This window comes from Scyliorhinus torazame, chromosome 17, assembly GCF_047496885.1.
Source record: "Scyliorhinus torazame isolate Kashiwa2021f chromosome 17, sScyTor2.1, whole genome shotgun sequence".
Taxonomy (NCBI): Eukaryota; Metazoa; Chordata; class Chondrichthyes; order Carcharhiniformes; family Scyliorhinidae; genus Scyliorhinus; species Scyliorhinus torazame.
In genome coordinates, this window is record NC_092723.1 from 111,584,239 (window position 1) to 111,604,605 (window position 20,367).

The 20,367-nt window shown below is 42.8% G+C and overlaps 1 protein-coding gene across 1 annotated transcript in view; it reads right to left on the reverse strand.

The window, feature by feature from the left end:
• The window catches only part of LOC140393469 (uncharacterized), a 470,641-nt gene that overhangs the window by 354,705 nt on the left and 95,569 nt on the right, over nucleotides 1-20,367 (reverse strand). The window contains exons 53-67 of the mRNA XM_072479798.1: nucleotides 19,839-20,006; nucleotides 18,571-18,782; nucleotides 17,432-17,526; nucleotides 17,138-17,265; nucleotides 16,639-16,794; nucleotides 15,661-15,860; nucleotides 10,594-10,682; nucleotides 10,056-10,189; nucleotides 9,475-9,599; nucleotides 8,621-8,795; nucleotides 8,323-8,535; nucleotides 6,566-6,736; nucleotides 6,253-6,390; nucleotides 2,081-2,130; nucleotides 1,066-1,186 (exon numbers count right to left, since the gene is read on the reverse strand). Coding sequence (XP_072335899.1) covers nucleotides 1,066-1,186; nucleotides 2,081-2,130; nucleotides 6,253-6,390; nucleotides 6,566-6,736; nucleotides 8,323-8,535; nucleotides 8,621-8,795; nucleotides 9,475-9,599; nucleotides 10,056-10,189; nucleotides 10,594-10,682; nucleotides 15,661-15,860; nucleotides 16,639-16,794; nucleotides 17,138-17,265; nucleotides 17,432-17,526; nucleotides 18,571-18,782; nucleotides 19,839-20,006 — 2,175 coding nt within the window. The remainder of the gene's footprint in view (nucleotides 1-1,065; nucleotides 1,187-2,080; nucleotides 2,131-6,252; nucleotides 6,391-6,565; nucleotides 6,737-8,322; nucleotides 8,536-8,620; nucleotides 8,796-9,474; nucleotides 9,600-10,055; nucleotides 10,190-10,593; nucleotides 10,683-15,660; nucleotides 15,861-16,638; nucleotides 16,795-17,137; nucleotides 17,266-17,431; nucleotides 17,527-18,570; nucleotides 18,783-19,838; nucleotides 20,007-20,367) is intronic.

The following is a 20,367-nucleotide window of genomic DNA, read 5'->3' on the forward strand; positions in this document are numbered from 1 at the left end:
TACCCCTGTAATTGGGAGACACCACGCAGAGTTATCCCTGTAATAGGGGGGCTCCCCATCAGTACCCCTGTAATAGGGGGACCACCACTGGGACCCCTGTGATAGGGAGACCCCCCACAGGGACCCCTGTGATAGGGAAAGCCCCAGAGGGGCACCTGTCATACGAGGAGTCCCCACAGGGATGCCTCAAATGGGGGACCACTCACAGGTACCCTGTAATCGGGGGACATTGCGCAGGTACTCCTGGAAAACGGGGGACCCCCGTGGGGGTACCCCTGTAAAAGGGAGATCACCCCCAGAGGTACCCCTGTAATAGGGGGACCCCCCACAGGTACCCCTGTAATGGGGGGACCACCACAGCGACCCGTGCAATAAGGGGATCTCTACAGGGACCCCATGCCTAAAGAAATCCCCACTACAGCACCCCCTTCCCCTCAAAAGGGAACCCTGTCTGGAAGCTAGAGAGCAGTCCACACATGGGCAATGAGGTAACTGCAGTGCTGAGAGAGGTAAAACGCAGAGAAATCACATGCTTGAGAGATTGGACTGCACTTCATTGAACTTATATCCTCAATCATAGGAGTCCCTGTGTAGGTCCTCCAATTACAGGGGTCCCGGGTAAGTCGGCCTATAACAGGAGTCCCTGGAGCGTGTGGGAGGGGGGGGGGGGGTTTACCTCCGGACTTGGGGATAGAGGGTCTCCCATGCAATGCAGGGGTGAGGGACAGCCGTGTGGTGGTGGTGGGGGTCGGGGCCGATTTGCTGTGCAGGGAGGGGAAGTGGGGGTTGGCCGATTTGCGGGTGGAGGGAGGCTGCTGTCCGCCAGACATCGCAATTAGGCCGCCCAGCACAAGATGGCGACCCGATAGTGGGATTCCCTAAGAAATCCCGGATTCCAGACCATGCATTAATTTGCATGGCATGCAATACTGAATTGCACCCCGCTTTACGGTCGAAAGGGGATCATAAAACTAGTGCAATTCAGCTCTGGGCGAGAACAGTCTCCCAAACAGAGAATCCAGCCGTCTAATTTTCCTCCAATGTGATTGTTATGAAAGACCTCACCTGACTTTCGTCAAACACTGCCCCTTTACCCTTCATTGCTTGCAGTAGTTGAAGAAATATAGAAAATTCCAGGTCCTTCACTGCACCACAGCTGAAGCCTTGAAGGACAGAAGGTGAAAATCTGAAACAAATAATGGCATCATTACGTCATTTCGAAACATCTCACTTTGTTCTAATGCTGAGAGACTGAGCCTACTTTAACAATCATGAGGAACTGAGGAACAAGGATTTTAACATTAGTATTATCCTATATCAATCAAAATGTAGTCCAGTTATGGGTCAAATCATCCAGGTCTATTTAATAATTCCAGGTTCTATTTTATACCAGTTGTGTATATGGATTGGAACTGGTATGAACAGAACAGTTTGCCTTGAAAGATTATCAGATCAAATATTGACCAATAGCAGTTCCCTATGATGGGACCCAGAAGAAATCATTGTACTGGGTAAAATATTCAGTTGGTAAACAATGCTCTGAGTAAAAACATCCATTCACAATAGGTTTAATAACTGGCTTAAATGAACTAAATCACAGTTTCATAGATTCATAGAATTTACGGTGCAGAAGGAGGCCATTCGGCCCATCGAGTCTGCACTGGCTCTTGGAAAGAGCAACCTACCCAAGGTCCACACCTCCACCCTATCCCCATAACCCAGCAACCCCACCCAACACTGGGCAATTTTGGACACTAAGGGCAATTTAGCATGCCCAATCCGCCTAACCTGCACATCTTTGGACTGTGGAAGGAAACCGGAGCACCCGGAGGAAACCCACGCACACACGGGAAGGATGACAGTGACCCAAGCCGGAATCGAACCTGGGACCCTGGAGCTGTGAAGCAATTGTGCTATCCACAAGGCTACCGTGCTGCCCTTCTCAAGAAAAATATTTTTACTCAACAGATTATATATATATATCAAGGTTCAGATAAGACTAATTTATACAGATGGTGACATAGACAGGCAGAAAAAATTGTCAGAGAACCAGATGTATAGCAAAAAAAAAAAGTTTTACCTTGAAAAATTGTTGCTGTTTCTGACCACACTCTCAAAGAACACGGCAGCCTGTGGAGCAAAAACATTTAAATCATTAATATTCACAATAATTACAGACTGCTTTTACACAAAACAACCAGACCAGTACAAAGCGCCACATCTGGTCTGATTTTTCAACTGACCTATGAATTAATGTTCATGTTTCAATTGAACGGGGCAGCACGGTGGCACAGTGGTTAGCACTGCTGCCTCACAGCGCTGATGTCCCAGGTTCGATCGCAGCCCTGGGTCACTGTCCCTGTGGAGTTTGCACATTCTCCCCATGTTTATGTGGGTTTCACCCCCACAACCCAACGATGTGCAGGGTAAAGACTTTATGGTGAAACAGTTGAGGAACAGTGGAGAACCTTCCAAGTGATTTTTCACAGTGCTCAGCAAAGGTTTATACCAACAAAAAGGAAGGACGGTAAAAGAGGGAAAATCGACCGTGGATATCTAAGGAAATAAGGGAGAGTATCAAGTTGAAGGAAAAAGCATTCAAGTGGGTAATCTTTCGGGGGCAACGGAAAACTACTAAAAAAGCTATAAAGAAGAGGAAGATAGATTATGAAAGCAAACTTGCTCAGAACATAAAAACAGATAGTAAAAGTTTCTACAAATATATAAAACAAAAAAGAGTGGCTAAGGTAAATATTGGTCCTTTTGAGGATGAGAAGGGAGATTTAATAATGGGAGATGAGGAAATGGCTGAGGAACTGAACAGGTTTTTTGGGTTGGTCTTCACAGTGGAAGACACAAATAACATGCCAGTGACTGATGGAAATGAGGCTATGACAGGTGAGGACCTTGAGATAGAATCATAGAATCATAGAAGTTTACAGCATGGAAACAGGCCCTTCGGCCCAACCAGTCCATGCCGCCCAGTTTTTACCATTAAGCTAGTCCCAGTTGCCCGCACTTGGCCCATAACCCTCTATACCCATCTTACCCATGTAACCATCTAAATGCTTTTTGAAAGACACAATTGTACCCGCTTCTACTACTACCTCTGGCAGCCCATTCCAGACACTCACTACCCTCTGAGTGAAGAAATTGCCCCTCTGGGCCCTTCTGAATCTCTCCCCTCTCACCTTAAACCTATGCCCTCTAGTTTTAGACTCCCCTACCTTTGGGAAAAGATGTTGACTATCTACCTTATCTATGCCCCTCATTATTTTATAGACCTCTATAAGATCACCCCTAAGCCTCCTACGCTCCAGGGAAAAAAGTCCCAGTCTATCCAGCCTCTCCTTATAACTCAAACCATCAAGTCCCGGCAACATCCTAGTAAATCTTTTCTGCACTCTTTCTAGTTTAATAATATCCTTTCTATAATAGGGTGACCAGAACTGCACACAGTATTCCAAGTGTGGCCGTACCAATGTCTTGTACAACTTCAACAAGACGTCCCAACTCCTATATTCAATGTTCTGACCAATGAAACCAAGCATGCCGAATGCCTTCTTCACCACCCTGTCCACCTGCGACTCCACCTTCAAGGAGCTATGAACCTGTACTCCTAGATCTCTTTGTTCTATAACTCTCCCCAACGCCATACCATTAACTGAGTAGGTCCTGGCCTGATTCGATCTGCCAAAATGCATCACCTCAACATTTATCTAAATTAAACTCCATCTGCCATTCGTCGGCCCACTGGCCTAATTGATCAAGATCCCGTTGCAATCCTAGATAACCTTCTTCACTATCCACTGTGCCACCAATCTTGGTGTCATCTGCAAACTTACTAACCATGCCTCCTAAATTCTCATCCAAATCATTAATATAAATCACAAATAACAGTGGACCCAGCACCGATCCCTGAGGCACACCACTGGTCACAGGCCTCCAGTTTGAAAAACAACCCTCTACAACCACCCTCTGCCTTCTGTCGTCCAGCCAATTTTGAATCCAATTGGCAACCTCACCCTGGATCCCGTGAGCTTTAACCTTCTGCAACAACCTACCATGCGGTACCTTGTCAAAGGCTTTGCTAAAGTCCATGTAGACAACGTCTACTGCACTACCCTCATCTACCTTCTTGGTCACTCCCTCAAAAAACTCAATCAAATTTGTGAGACATGATTCTCCATATGTACTTCTCCAAGAAAGTAACGGGTAGAGAGTAGGGGCGAGAACAAAGTGAGACACTTTTAAAAACAGAAAGTGCTGGATAAACTCAGCAGGTTTGGCTGCATTTGTGGAGGGAGATACGGTGTCGAGTTTAATATGACTCTTTGTCGGAACAAGGTACTCACTCAGGAGGTGGTGATGGGCAAGCTAATGGGGCTAAAGGTAGGTAAGCTCCTGGCCCGATGGAATGCATCCCAGAGTGCTAAAAGAGATGGCTAGGGAAATTGCAAATGCACTAGTGATAATTGACCAAAATTCACTAGACTCTGGGGTGGTCCCGGCGGATTGGAAATTAGCAAACGTGACACCACTGTTTAAAAAAGGAGGTAGGCAGAAAGCGGGTAATTATAGGTTAACCTCGGTAGGAGGGAAGATGCTGGAATCTATCATCAAGGAAGAAATAGCGAGGCATCTGGATGGAAATTGTCCCATTGGGCAGATGCAGCGTGGGTTCATAAAGGGCAGGTAGTGCCTAATTAATTTAGTGGAATTTTTGGAGGACATTACCAGTGCGGTAGATAACGGGGAGCCAATGGATGTGGTATATCTGGATTTCCAGAAAGCTTTTGACAAGGTGCCACACAAAAGGCTGCTGCATCAGATAAAGATGCATGGCATTAAGGGTAAAGTAGTAGCATGGATAGAGGATTGGTTAATTAATAGAAAGCAAAGAGGGGGGATTAATGGGTGTTTCTCTGGTTGGCAACCAGTAGCTAGCGGTGTCCCTCAGGGATCAGTGTTGGGCCCACAATTGACATAGATGATTTGGAGTTGGGGACCAAGTTCAATGTATCCAAGTTTGCAGACGACACTAAGATGAGTGGTAAAGCAAAAAGTGCAGAGGATACTGGAAGTCTGCAGAGGGATTTGGATAGGTTAAATGAATGGGCTAGGGTCTGGCAGATGGAATACAATGTTGACAAATGTGAGGTTATCCATTTTGGTAGGAATAACAGCAAATGGGATTATTATTTAAATGATAAAATATTAAAACATGCTGCTGTGCAGAGAGACCTGGGTGTGCTAGTGCATGAGTCGCAAAAAGTTGGTTTACAGGTGCAACAGGTGATGAAGAAGGCAAAAGGAGTTTTGTCCTTCATTGCTGGAGGGATGGAGTTTAAGACTAGGGAGGCTATGCTGCAATTGTATAAAGTGTTAGTGAGGCCACACCTGAAGTATTGTGTTCAGTTTTGGTCTACTTACCTGAGAAAGGATGTACTGGCGCTGGAGGGTGTGCAGAGGAGATTCACTAGGTTAATCCCAGAGCTGAAGGGGCTGGTTTACGAGGAGAGGTTGAGTAGACTGGGACTGTACTTGTTGGAATTTAGTAGGATGTGGGGGGATCTTATAGAAACATCTAAAATTATGAAGGGAATAGATAGGAAATTAAATGGTTGTTTCCACTGGCGGGTAAAAGCAGAACTAGGGGGCATAGCCTCAAAATCAGGGGAAGTAGATTTAGGACTGAGCTTAGGAGGAACTTCTTCACCCAAAGGGTCGTAAATCTGTGGAATTCCTTGCCCACTGAAGCAGTTGAGGCTCCTTCATTAAATGTTATTAAGATAATGATAGATAAGGGACATGGTGTTCGGACCGGAAAGTGGAGCTGAGTCCACAAAAGATCAGCCTTGATCTAATTGAATGGCGGAGCAGGCTCGAGGGGCCAGAAGGCCTACTCCTGCTCCTAGTTCTTATGTTCTAATGTAGGTGGACTGGCCATGTTAAATTGCCCCTTAACTGGAAAAAATGAATTGGGGACTCTAAATTTAAGAAAAAAATGTTTCAATTGAACTGTCCCTACTCTCCCCCTCTCCCGTGCCCCCTCCCCACCTCACTACAATGGCCCACAAGGCATTGGGCTGGATTCTCCGTCGGGAGCATCCCCCTTTTCGCCGGTAGCGCACACACGCCCGCGGATTTATCGACGGCATGGGGGTGCCCACAATGGAAAACCCATTGGCCAGCTGCCGGGACGGAGAACCCGCCCATTATCTTTCAATGTCAAAGCAGCAATTCATTCACCTGACTGGGAATCCACTGTTTGTTGTTAATGTCACTGAGGCTCAGGTTTGAATTTAAATACACAGGCGGCACATCTTTGGCTAGAACAGATGGAACGATGCTTACTCTTCTTTCAGGGTCATCTACATTCCGGAACACCTGAATTAGAATGAAAAAGAATAGAAATTAAAGTGTTCAGGAGGCAGCAGCACCTGGAGATTAAAATAGGCTTGATGCAAACACATCAACATTTAAAAAATAAAAGCAGCAGTCAGAAACAAATGAGATGTAGATCAATTTTATTACCATTGATTATGCATTCGATGTCACTCACCTGCAGAACACAGATGAATTGTAGAGTTTGTGGTGATGCCCCAATATTCTCAACAAAAGTTGGATTTGAGAATACATTGATGAACACCCCAGGATCGATGCGCTGGAATACATCGGTGGGAATACCAGACACCAAGCTTCCCAGACCCAGCAGATTCTGTCTGTTATTGACCTAGTTGGAAGGCAGAAGGAAATCAAAACTGTCACTAGATAGTCACAGGATTGCATCATTTTCCCACTTGTCGTGGCATGGCAGTGCAACTATAAACATCACCAGCTCCAGTTTACCACACATTTGACAACAGAATGGACAATGCAACATACACAAGATATACTGTTGTCAAATCTATTGGCTTCACTTCTCCACACTCAGGTTCAATTTTGCCCAATTGACACAAGAACCCGCTGAAGATCATTACATCCCATTTTGTGGGTTTCGTGTTGCTAACACCCAGGATGGATTCTGCATGTAGTGTACACAAAGACCACAAAGCTAATTTAAGTTAACAAAGGTAAATGTTATTACAATACTTATTATACAGTTCAAACACTATTCCTAAAGCTAGCAATACTGTAAACTGTAATTACAATCTACACGATACCAATACCTATCTCACACACACTATCTCTACTTGTTCTCTGCTCTCGTCCTACTCTCTCTAACCTTCTCCCAGAAGTCTGAGAGGCATTATTTTTATTAATCTGCTCCCCAGCTCCATCGGATGGTAGGATAAAATACTGCATTAGCCCTTAATGTGCTAGAAATTATACATAAGGTCGCACATTTAACGAGGTAAGAATGGACACAGCATAAACAGCATCCTAAGAAATCCTAACAAAGTACTAAAATGTATTTCAAATTTGCTAATTTAAATAAATTGAGCGAAATGGTGAGTTGCTGATTGGGATAAATCTGTTATGATCCATTTTTTTTCCAGATGCAATCTTTGAACAAATAACAAGTTTCAGGTGCCAGCAATCTGAAAGTTTTCATCTCTATCACATTCTTCTCAGAATCCCATCTGAAACACATGAATAAGATTCTTCCCCACTGGCTGAACCCAGATCTGATGAAAAGATAGAGAATATGGCACTTGGTACTTTTGATACTTTATCCATCCACAAACATACAAAAGCCACTGCGTAATGCTGGATCATCTTCAACACCTCGATATTACAGGATTTTACATCAGAATATAATTCACTTCAGGGAGTGTTTGTTTACTTTACTAAACATTATTTTTTACCTGCCTGTGGATCATCTTATAATAATAATCTTTATAATAACAATCGCTTCTGTCACAAGTAGGCTTCAATGAAGTTACTATAATAATCTTTATTGTCACAAGTAGGCTTCCATTAACACTGCAATGATGTTACTGTGAAAAGCCTCTCGTCCCACATTCCGGCCCCTGTTCGAATACATAGAGGGAGAATTTGGAATGGCCAATTCACCAAACAGCACTACTTTGAGACTTGTGTGAGGAAACCGGAGCACCCGATGGAAATCCATGCAGACACAGGGAAAACGTGCAGACTCCACACAGACAGTGTCGACATGAATCAAACTTGCTACCCACTGTGCAACCATCTTAATAGTCTGACTGTTGCTTTGCGACAAAACATTAATAAAAATTTAGCTCAAACATAGCTGCCAATCCAGTAAACTAACAGACCAAATGACACTGTCTGTGTAGATTATCTGCTTTATTCATCTATAAATGTAAGTTATTCATTTCCGATTTAGTGAGTTCTTACCTGCAGGCCATTTCTGAGTAACTTGCCGACAATCGTATTGGCCTGGCCGACATTCCAGCCTTTGACTTTACCCAGGGTTGGCAGAGCATTCTGCAGAGTGTCACCATCAATATTTAGAACCTGCGACACTGAGAGTCCAACAGCCGTTTGCCCCAGTGAATTCAGAGTGCCGACTGAAAAGCTGTTAATTTTGCTCACTATTGCTATTGACAGCTGAAGAAGAAATAAAAATAATATAAATACTCCATTTCCTTTGGAGGATGCATTTCAATGCTTGGCAGTAGATCTTCCCATTTACCTTCAGTTGTTCATCTGTTGGGCCTTCAGCAGGTACTGTTCCATTGGTAGCGTTAGGTGGCACGATCAGCCCACAGACCTGGTTTATCTTCACTGTTACAGCCAGGACTTGCTGTTCAGTCAAGGACTGAAGTAGATTTGTTTCAGTAATGAAGCAAACCAGAGAGTTTGGAAGACTGCAAAAGAACACCAGTCACAAATTGCCTTACTTAGTAATCTCCCAATTGACAATAACATCATTGAAAATATCTCACTCTTGGGACTATTTTAAAGGGGTTCATCACCCACTTCCATCTAAAACTGCATATTTTGTCCATTGCATTTATTAGCCTTCTATCTTCCACCAAACATATTTCATTTTGTTAGAAAACTAAAATCACTTCTTTCATGAAATAAATATGAAATTGTGAGGAAGAAATCGCTCGTTCCCTTTGTCTCCCACACTTTCTGTCTCACAGAGATCAGTAACTTGAATATTTACATCTTCAACACTGTCAATGCAGAAATACTCAGGTTTTCAGGGATTCCTCGCTGACTGTCAGCTATTTAGCTAAGATTTCAACTCTTCTTTTTCAACCTGCTTCAATCAATTGATCATTTGCTACAAAATCAGGCCACACAATCTGGGTGCCCTTTCACATACATTACAGTCCTTCGTCTTACCTCCTTCAGGCAATCTGTAGACCTCTAGCTGCTCTCTTTCCCATGTGCACACTCTGCTCCTTCCCTGCATCCCTGCTTAAACAGCTTAGCATACACATTCTCCACATTTGCTTTGCATCCATAAAGATTATGACCTGAACGTTCTGCTTCATATCTCATGCTGGGTTAATATGAATAGTGAAATTGACATACCTTGAAACATTAATGTGAGGATTGTTTAGAAGCAGCAACCTGAGGTAGAACTTTGAAATTTCAGTGGATAACGTCAGAGTTTCTAACAGTGCCAGGTTTTCAGGGTTTACCACAAAATCTTGAAGCTGCACAAAAATTGCAAGATAACTGAAATATTGGCCCCAACAATGCTGTGTTCTTTATAGATTTAAATAATAAAACATTCAGGGATCTTGTTGGCGAAAACACAAATATAGTGAGCATGGATTCCAACAACTCTCCATCGTGGCAAACGCACAACATAAATGATTGATGGGTCTTAAGTCGCCTTTAGATTAATCGTGCATCGCCATTTCATTTCTCGCACCACACGATTTCCTTATCCACTGGCCTCAAACGGGCACTGTAGCTATCCCCAGTGTTATGCTACACCCAAGATTGGAATTACACCCACAGGACGCAAAGTTCCAAATCAGTTAACGCATCAGAGTGGACCGCACATGTAATTGGACCTTTATGCAACCACATCTTTGACAATAGGTCTGATTTCCAGAGAACCAATCTTTTGTCTCCCTGTCTTAGGGTAAAAGAAAAATAGGTACCTGGGTTTCATTATCAGAGAAAGACAGAAGGTCAGCCAGTGATATTTGGTTCATAAATAATCCCAGATATTGAGCAAACCATGCAGTTGAGTTCAGGGCCGGATCATTCACATCATAGCATTTGGGCTTGGGACCTGTGAAGTAAAACAATTCTACATTAACTCTGAATAAAATGGGGTGTCATATTTTTAAAAAATATGTTGGGGCAATTACTCACAAATGCTAACAGGGATTCTCACCACTCCCCACAAAAACGTATTTCTCTCCGCAAGTTAATGACTCTCACCCAGGATCAATCTCCATAGCTGCCCGCAGCTTCGCGCTACTTTGTAATGTATAAGTGAGTGTCAATGAGATCCTTAGATTCAGAGCGAATTCCACCTGCCTTCAACGCTCATTAACTCAGGTGCAAATTAACTCAGGTGCAAATTTCACTAAGTGTCTTTGGATATTGAGGAGCCCAGGCTGATTTTTCTCTTTCCTCAGCGAACAGTATCCTCACGTCTATTAAATTTGAATAAAAGTGTGTTACCGTCACCTTGTTGTAGATAGGCTTTGACGCCATTGTAGATTTCCTTCTGTTTGTCTGAGGTGAAATCATTGTATCGATCACTCAGCGTTTGCACACTAAAGGCAAAATTTAATAACATTTCAGAATTTCATTTTCAGAATCTGTTCAGTAACTAAAAAGAGGAATCTAAAACAACACAACAGAAATGAAGGTAACGGGCTGGATTTTCCGTGGGAGAGATTATGTTCTCCTGACGCAGCTGAATCAGTTCAGGATCGCGCTGGTGCTGGGTGTGGTGCCCAGAATTGATTCACGGTCCCCACCTTAGGCATTTAGGGAATCGCAAGGGATTCCATCGCGAATCACACTATCGGGTTACCATTTTGGGCAGGCGGCCCGATACTGAGGCCCGCCAACGGGCTCCCCTCTGCCCGCAACACAAATCCTGACCCCCACACTTCCACTGACAGGTAGGGGGCATCGTCTCTCCCCACTCCGTCACAGGAATTGCTGAATCACCGCTCCCTCCACAGAACGCATGCATAAGGGTGACCTGACGCACCCCCCCCGCCATCATAGCGAGCGCACCAGAGACCCCCATCATAACACAGAACCTCCCACAGCAGGAAACATCACCCCACAGCCCCCGCTAACAGTCCCCGCTGCCTGGAAGCTGAAGAGCCGTCCTTGCAGAAACAGTGAACAAATCATTGATTTCTACTCAACTGTGCCTTACATCTGCTGCCTCACACGGATTTCTAGAAAGCAACAGCTGTAACTTAATAGGAAGTCAAAAACACATCAAAAGGCTTTGAAACACCCTCAGATCCTTTGATCTGCAAGGCTGCTATTCCAGCCAAAGTGAAATAGCTTTTAGCAGCCTGCAACTGACAGCTTCCACAGCCAGGTGGCTGGATTTTGTATTTTCATCACCCTTCAAGTTGCTTGCTTTGAACCAATCAGTAATGTTTCTAAACATCTAGTTATGATTGACAGTTTGTCACCACACCAAAAGCAGTCAAGTGCTTTGCGCTCACTGTAAGGGCCCTTCCTATTGATTCCCCTTTTCCCCCTATCTTTATGTTTGCTGTTATCATTTTGATCCATTGATGTTAATGGACATATATCTTTAAGTCGAGCAGGAAAATGAGGAATTCAAAAGTTACAAAAGAGAACACTCTGGTCGCTTTGGACAGTAGAACTCAGACTTTTCGGCACCTGAGAGATCGATGGCACTCGGTTCAAGTGGTTGACTGGTGGTCAATGAATTGGCCAAAAGGACATATTCTGCCTGGTAACAGGCGGTGATTGGGTCCTGCCTGAGTGGGATAACTTTCAGACAGCCAGGGGAAGATATGTGGAGACTCGGACACTCAGGAAAAAAAGACCTGCTCTCACTCTGTCTCCCTCATGTTTTCTCCAGAAAAGCTGCTCTATTTCTGAGACTGCAGAGACCTGAATGAACCTGAAATGAAAATGAAATGAAAATCGCTTATTTTCACAAGTAGGCTTCAAATGAAGTTACTGTGAAAAGCCCTGAGTCGCCACATTCCGGCGCCTGTACGGGGCGGCTGGTACCAAAATTGAACCCGCGCTGCTGGCCTGCCTTGGTCTGCTTTAAAAACCAGCTATTTAGCCCTGTGCTAAACCAGCCCCTCTAAATCAACCTACAATGAAACTCATTACAGACTGGAAACAGAAGTCTCGAACTGAAAGTCTTGAAGGAAGTTGTACTCGAAATGATCATCTGAAACAAAGACTCATCTATTCACTTTATTTATTATATTACACCACTCTTCTCCCCACTACGTCTGCCTTGTGTGTGTGTTTCTATAAAGAGGGCGGGGTGAGTTTAAGTGGGAGGGGGGGGGTGTTAGGAATTAGATTATAGTTAACCTGTTATATTTGCTGCACATTTAATTATAGTTACTGTTATTAATAAACTTAATTGTGTTTAAATTTACAAACCTGGTGACTATACTTCTAGGGCAGCTAAAGGCCAAAGACCTGAACCTTCTGAGCAATATTTATTAATTGAAATTGCGTTGCGACTCCCGGTCAAGTGGTACTGGAATAGACCGTGCATTAGCCCAGGGGGTTGTAAGGTGAGAAAATGAGCAAGTGAAAGCTCTTAAATCCTACATGTTTATAAACATTATGGTTAGGTTCAAAACAGGAGACTTGAGATGAATTCAAGCGTGAAGGAAGATGAAAATGAACTATTCAGGCATCTAGCTGTCAGGTGATTTTGTTCACTTTCTGCCTGAACTGTTCTTTAGCTTCCAGGCAGGGGTGATTGATGTTGAGTAAGGGGGTGGTGCTTGGCTATAGTAAAGCTCTCGGTTATGGGAGGGTTCCCAGTTGTGGCCGATGTTCTCTTCTTTGCGGGATTCACTGTGACTGGGTCAAAATCCTGGATAGTTCTCCATAATAGCACAGAAGGTGTACCTATACCACATGGACTGCTGCGGTTCAAGAAGGCAGCTCATAATCACTTTCTCAAGGGCAATTAGAAATGGGCAACAAAAGCTGGCCTGGCCAGTGAAGCCCACATCCCATAAGAAAATGAAAGAAACAACTTGTGGAAAGACAAAAGAGGCCAGGTTTTTCGATTCCAAGTCAGGAGCACAGAGAGGGATATTTTCCTTCCAAGCAAATCATGAAAGGAGACCCTGAAGTTTGACTTAACAGCATTCTGTGGTCGGACTGGATTAGACATCAACCCCAACACACCAGAACGAATGCAGATGCGGCCAATTTCAAAGGTGGATTGGGAAGAAAGCCTCATATGCACCCCAAAACATTGCTGAAAATATAAAAAATTGAAGAAAGCAAAAAAAAACCATAACCTCTCACACACTCGTAAACCCCATCCATGCCAATCCATACTACTTTATACCACACAGCCCAAAGGCACCTCACATCCCTCTACCCAACCCGCTTGAACCCGCATGTCGCAATGTAAACACAACCCCCGCTCACCTCCATATCCCTGTACAATACACAGGCCAAATTGGTGCCAAGTCATGCCTCCCACCCACGACTCTTTGTCCTTACTCCTTCAATGTCAACTCACCAGAATGCATGATAGGCTACTGCAGTAACTATCTAACATGAAATAAAGTTCTGTGTAGAGATTATATGAGTTTTGCCAGCTTTTTGCAAGCTTGAATAGCTCATTTTAAAGTTTAGGCACTTCTTCGACAGCTTGACAGGTTTTGGACAGAGCGGACAGTTCCAATGAGTTCATGGCCTTTTAAACACAATCATGTTACTTTGAACTTTCCCAGTGGGTGCCTTATGTCTCCAAAAGGGTGCCATCCCTCCACCAAGGTTGTCCAAGTACCATATCCAAAGGGGTAACATGCCTCTCCAAAAGGATACCCTGGATATCCATCTAGATCCACAAATTTTGCATCTGCTCTTACCAGCTTCAATCTTTGTGTTTCAGACAATTATCTGACCAAAATCACATGAGTGCAGGCATCTGTTGATATATACGGGCAGCTGCCTCCGTGGACCAGCAATTTGCTATTAAGAACCAGTTCCCATTCTACCCCAACAAAAACTGCAGAAGTCAGGTTTGGGGCATTATTTCTGGATTCGGTACATTCCTGGTATTATCACACAGGAGGGCTCTCTGTCTGCGTTAAACAAAGTTAATAGATGGCATGTTTTGGACCAGCCTGCCACTGGGATTGTCCTGACCCACCGTATCCCTCGCATCAGGGCACACTGCAGCGGGGTAGGAAAATCCTAGCCAATGTTTCAGGTTTGGTCCTTTCATCAGTAAGACAAGTTAGAAATACAATAAATCTTGAGCAAATTAAAGACATTGGGCGATGTTTCATGGAGCTGGGTAATCATGTGCCAATCCAACAAGTAAAGCACCATGTAGATCTCCAAATTTTCTGCCATTTTGTCTTACCACCTTGCATTGGTATTTACTCTCAATTCTTTCTTAATTCTTTCACCTTGTGTTTGGATGGCAGATATCCTGCAATTCACAAATCCTCGGGACACTTATTTTGTTTATTCACTTGTCTCATTACCACTCTCATTGGCCTTGTACAATTATGGGTCAGGGTTTAGAGAACACCAAAGTATACCATGGAGTTTACCTGACCCACAACTTTTAATAGATTTTGGTTATGGGGAGCACAAGGGCCCACTTTACAGGTGTGATGCAACAGAGATCTAAAGTATTTTAAAACAAAAACAAATATTTATTCTATGAATCCAGTTAACATTCTATAAACACACAGTAAAATTCTTATTAACTACCAACACTGATACTCCCCCAAAGATACAATACTCTATAGGGTACCCTTAGTCACTTTACTAACAACATCCATCAGTCAAAGACCTTTTTTGACAAAGACAGTAGGTTTGCATTCCTTACAGAAACAGATATTACTTTGAAATCATCAAGTGATCTGGAGACATTCTTTAGCATGCAGAGAGAACAACCAAAATTCACCTCCTTGGTTTGAATGTAGCTCACCAACTGAAAATGAAACTAACACTCAGAGCCAAAAACAGCTTCCATCTCAAAACAAAAGTAAAAAGCAGAGCCAGAGACCAGCTCCACCCACACACTGACATCACTGCAGCCACTTGAGAAGACAAACATTTCTAAAAGTGACATTCCTATGACAGTACCCCCGAAACCTTCTGGCATTTAACCACTCCTCCCCTCGACCCAATCACAGTCTTCCCCTTTTGTTCCTCTTCCTACCCTTTCTCATCTTTCAATTCCTCCATTTCATTTCCAATTATTTGTTCTGATGAATGGTCACAGACGTCAAACATTCACTTTGTTTCTCGACACACACCTGTCACACCTGCTGTGTATTGCCAGCATTTTCTACTTCCCTTTCCCGACTTGTCCGCAGTATGGATAGACATTGAGCAGTGACATGCACATTCAATGTTTGTTGTCATACCATAAATATCTTTTCTCTGCTACATTCATTCAGCTCTAGCACTCTGCAGATGTAATGAACAAACTAATCCTGGAGAACAATTTACATGGGACAATGAAGGAATTTGCTCATGTGAAGATACATTCAGAGTGGATTGAATTAAACTTACATTTTCCTGTACGAAAGGCACCCGATTCGAAGGGTGTTCATGGAAGACAAAAGGCGGGTGGTGATAAATGGAAGATAGGGAGTTAATCTGACATTAAGCCATTCATCGATGTCGCTGTCATTGATTAACGACAGGCTGTTGATAAACGGAGGCCACAGACCATCCATGATGGCAGCTCGATTAGCAGCTTGCAGATTACTCTGCAAAAGGAAACGGAAATTAGGCTTAGAGTCGTAGAGGTTTACACCATGAAAACAGGCCCTTCGGCCCAACTTGTCCATGCCGCCCAGTTTTTAACCACTAAGCTAGTCCCACTTGCCCACATTTGGCCCATAACCCTCTATACCCAGCTTTCCCATATAATTGCATTAATAAGGAAGAGGTAATGTCACAACAAAGATTGCCTCAAACTGCAATGTGATTCTACCATGATATCCATTCATGAAGATAATTTTCCCAAATTGGGAATCAGGTCTGAGCAATTATTACAATCATAGCTTCAGCTTTGGAGAAAATAAAGATGCTTCACTCTGATCCACAATTTAAGTTATAACGACGATTAATCTAGCCTCAACCACCGCTACCCAACCGTCTTTAACTGTTGCAGAGTTCTCTTTCCTCAGTTGGGATCTAATCAACAGTGCCACTGATGAATTAGCTGATCCGATCATTATACACTTCTACTGGCCAATGGGAACTCTTGGAAAACATTTAGTTTTGCCCGAGATTTCAGATTCTGAGGGAACCTTGGAAAATAAGCACTGTATCCGCATGAACACATTAACATATAATCAAAACATTCATACCTTAATACACAGGTACCTTTGGCCCCTTATTAAAAGAGTCACTTAAGATTTTCCTCACTCGACTACCGTAGCCCACACAAATAGACTCTTCCAATATGAAGGGCAACATATTGTACAAAACATTACCCTACACCCTTCAACCTGAAAAGTCAAGATAACATTTGCTGCTCACGTCTTTGCTTTTTTGATTGAATTCATCTACAAATGTAGCCAGCTTCTGGATGGGTTGGATATGGAGTAACACTGTGGTCAGAATGTTGTTATCATTAATGAACCCAGGCCTGCTCAGCATATCAGCCAATTCACCAGCATCTGTGACATTTAACACCTGTAAAAATACAATTGGGAGTTTCATTCAAATAACCAGGAGTAGGCAGTGCCCAACGGTTCAAAGTTCCTCAACACATCAGATTAAACTTACAAAATATTAATGACAATCTTTGTCACTGAAAATCATGATTGCATGAATTGGGTTCACACTGACTGGACACTCGCCCGGCTTTTTCCCACATTTCCAACCATAATCAGTTCCCCTAGGACTTCAGTCAGACACACACTACAATTAGTAGATTCATTGCTGTTTTACTGACATGTCAGGTAGGCAATGTTGACCAGGAAATGCAGACATTCACACCCGTTCCAGCTCACAAGAGAAATCATTTTGCTTTTACCTCAACAGCACGATTGGAGGGAAGCAGGGAAAATGTGTCCGTCAAAGTTAGCAACTCAGAAAATCTTTGGAAATGGGTTCTCACGTAGAGAACAAAACTGTTCTTTTCGTAACAACGAAGTGGGAAGGCTGGAAGCAAAAGAGAAAATATTTGCAAACATAGATGCCAACTTCTCATCAACTGCAAACATCTGGGACCCAAATTACACAGCAGAGGAACACAGGTAAAGTGACTGCCTAACAGATAAAATCAAAAAATCATTCCATGGTTTCCTTTTCTCACAATTGCATGTACCTGAAGTGTTGAGGTAACCAAGGATCCACAGGCTAAGCACAGCCTTTCTTGTTCCAAGTGGCATATCCCTGAATCCATTACTCAGTCCTTTTGTGCTAAATGGATAAACAATTATATTATTATTTTTGAGAGGTTAGATCCATGATAATCCTTCAATTGTTAAAGAACAATTTTAGGATCTTTCTCAAATAATGCTCAATAATCAGGTCTGGTGACAATAAGTGAAAGCTGTTTCGGTGTCTGTCTCATAGTGATGAAACTTCCACAAGGATCACTCCCAAAATGTGATGACAAATAAATTGTTTTCGGAGGTCATTCTTTCTTTTTTCGTCACCAAACTATTTCTGCCTTTAGAAGCTTTGACTCCCACTGCAGTACAATTCTATAGCCATGGGCCAAACATCATGCCGCTGAAGAAATTCATTGACAATAGCTGAAGCATTTCACAAGACATGTTGTAAAAAAAGCAAACTATTGGGGCACACACTATTTCATATACACAACCTCTCGCAATATCTTAGTGCATTCTGAATTACCAGGAGCAAATGCATTTGAGCTGGACCTAGCAATATTGACACACTACATAGCCAGCATCACTTGGTACTGAATTGAGTTTAGTTGTTGAAATTCTCCCAGTCAGTGTAAGATATTTAAAATTGGGTGTGCTCCCTGGTGATTAATATTTTTAAATGTTTTGATGTGTTGGGTGTTCTGGATCACATACAGGTCACCAACACTTGAAGTAGTGCAACACTATTTTATTAAAAGGTTAACTATTTAAACATACTTGAACTGTGGGTAAATACGATACCAGCTTTAACTAAAGACTTTTGCCTTGTCCTAACCAGTTGATGCACTCAGCACATGGTGAATGTCTGTGTTGCAGGCTGTGAGCTCTGTGCTCCTAGCTAGCTGCTACTCGAACGAGCGGGAACTCTGATGTCCCCTGTCTTTATAGTGTGTGTGCTCTCACTGGTGATTGGCTGCGGTGTTGTGTATGTTGATTGGTCCCACTGTGTGTCCATCAGTGTGTGTCTGCACCATGATATACTGGTGTATTTTATGACATGTTTGACACAGAACAAGGTTACAATTTAATATGCAGTAATGGATTCTCGTTAAGAAGACGATTCACTCACATTGCTTGGTAACCATCACAAGTTATATTGCGCATCAGAAGGTGACTCAGCACCGACTGAGAAATGCCAGCAACAAAAGGCCTGAATCGCTCTTGGAACCATTTTCTCAGGAAACCTGCATTGGTTAAGTTTTCATTGGTCTTGACAATCTCCCACAGAGCATTCATGAATGTGATCTTTGTTATCAGAGGAATTGATGAGATGTTCAGGGTCTGAAACATACCATGACATGTTTAAACTCATGTGAATAAAGACATTTCAATACTGGTTTCAAAATTGTCACTTACCCTCATGAAAGAACTTAAAAGAAAGCTTGAAACAGTCCTACTTCAAGATCATGCAGTGGGAACAGATTAGTGTAAGGAACATAACATTTCCGTTCCATCACTAGATCAGCCATGATACAGTGCACCCACACCACCAACAATGAACTGCGTTGATTTTCTAAGCAAAGCCCAAAGATCTTCAAAGCGCATCAATTATTCTTTTGCAATGCAGGAAATCATGCTGATTGTGGAATGCCACTGAGAATTACCATTAGTCTCTATACCAGGTAACAGGACACAGATAGGCATGCACATCCCAGCAACGCAACATGGATTTAGGATTTACAAGCACTGAAGGTATATTTGGAGTTGGGCAAACTTAACATCTCGTTGGACATTATTTTCCTATTTTTATATTCTTTTATTTATGCATGTAGGGAATGGTTGTCAACATGTTGCTTCTGAAATATTTATCATAGAATCCCATCAACAAGAGAATTGCTTTGAAGGGAGTACCACTCTAAACATGGACTTTGTTCTCTCCCAACAGTTGATGCCAGACATGCTGAGGTTTCCTCGTATTTCCTGCTTTTATTATATTTTATGAAGCTGCAGCATTTTGAGGCTCCCAGGAAGTTTGCAAATTAGGTTCTGGGAGGACACATTTTCCCTGCTTCCATGACTTAGCGCAGCTAGAGCAGCCTGCTTTCGTAATATTAATAGTCTTAAACACACTGTTCCAATAAGAGATACTCAAGCTGTGAGCCAATCCATGACAGGTGGACAGGCCACATATCATTCAAATCAGGAATACCACATTTACATCAAAACAAACACTGCAGGATGCAGGAGATCTGAACTACAAACAGGAAGTGCTGGGAAACCTCAGCACTTTTACCAGCTGAAGATTTGACAAAACTGTGAAATAAATTGGACACACTATCAACACAGATGTGGATATTTTTGCTTGTTTTCAATTACTCACGATGAATAATTAATTACCTTGTTGTTGAACTTGTCCAGTGCCTCATTTAAAGTGGTTCTGTTAATTTTCCGAACAAAAACTTTCAGTGCTATTTCATTTGACCTATTCAGTGCCTTTGGACCAATGAAACACTGAAATATACCTGCCAAGGCATCACTGTTTAATCCTGAAAGCAGCCGATCAGTCTGAAAAGAAATGCATTTAGAAGAAATAACACATGTGAGACAAAGGCATCCTAGTGCAATGATGCAAAATATCTCCAATTTTCTTTACATCAAGCGTTTGGAGCAATCTCAGGTGCACCTTATAAAACCAAGTATGATATTGAGCCACAAAAGGAGATATGAGATCTTATGCAAAGAGAAAGGTTTTAAGTACTGCATCAAAAGGAGGGGAGCGAACTAGAGAGGCAAACAGGTACAGGTATGCTATTACAGAGCTTGGGCCACAGGTGACTGAAACAACAAAGAATGGCCACCAATGGCGGAGTGATTAAAATCTGGGATGGGAAAAAAAAGAGGCCAGAATTAGAGGAGATGTGCAGGG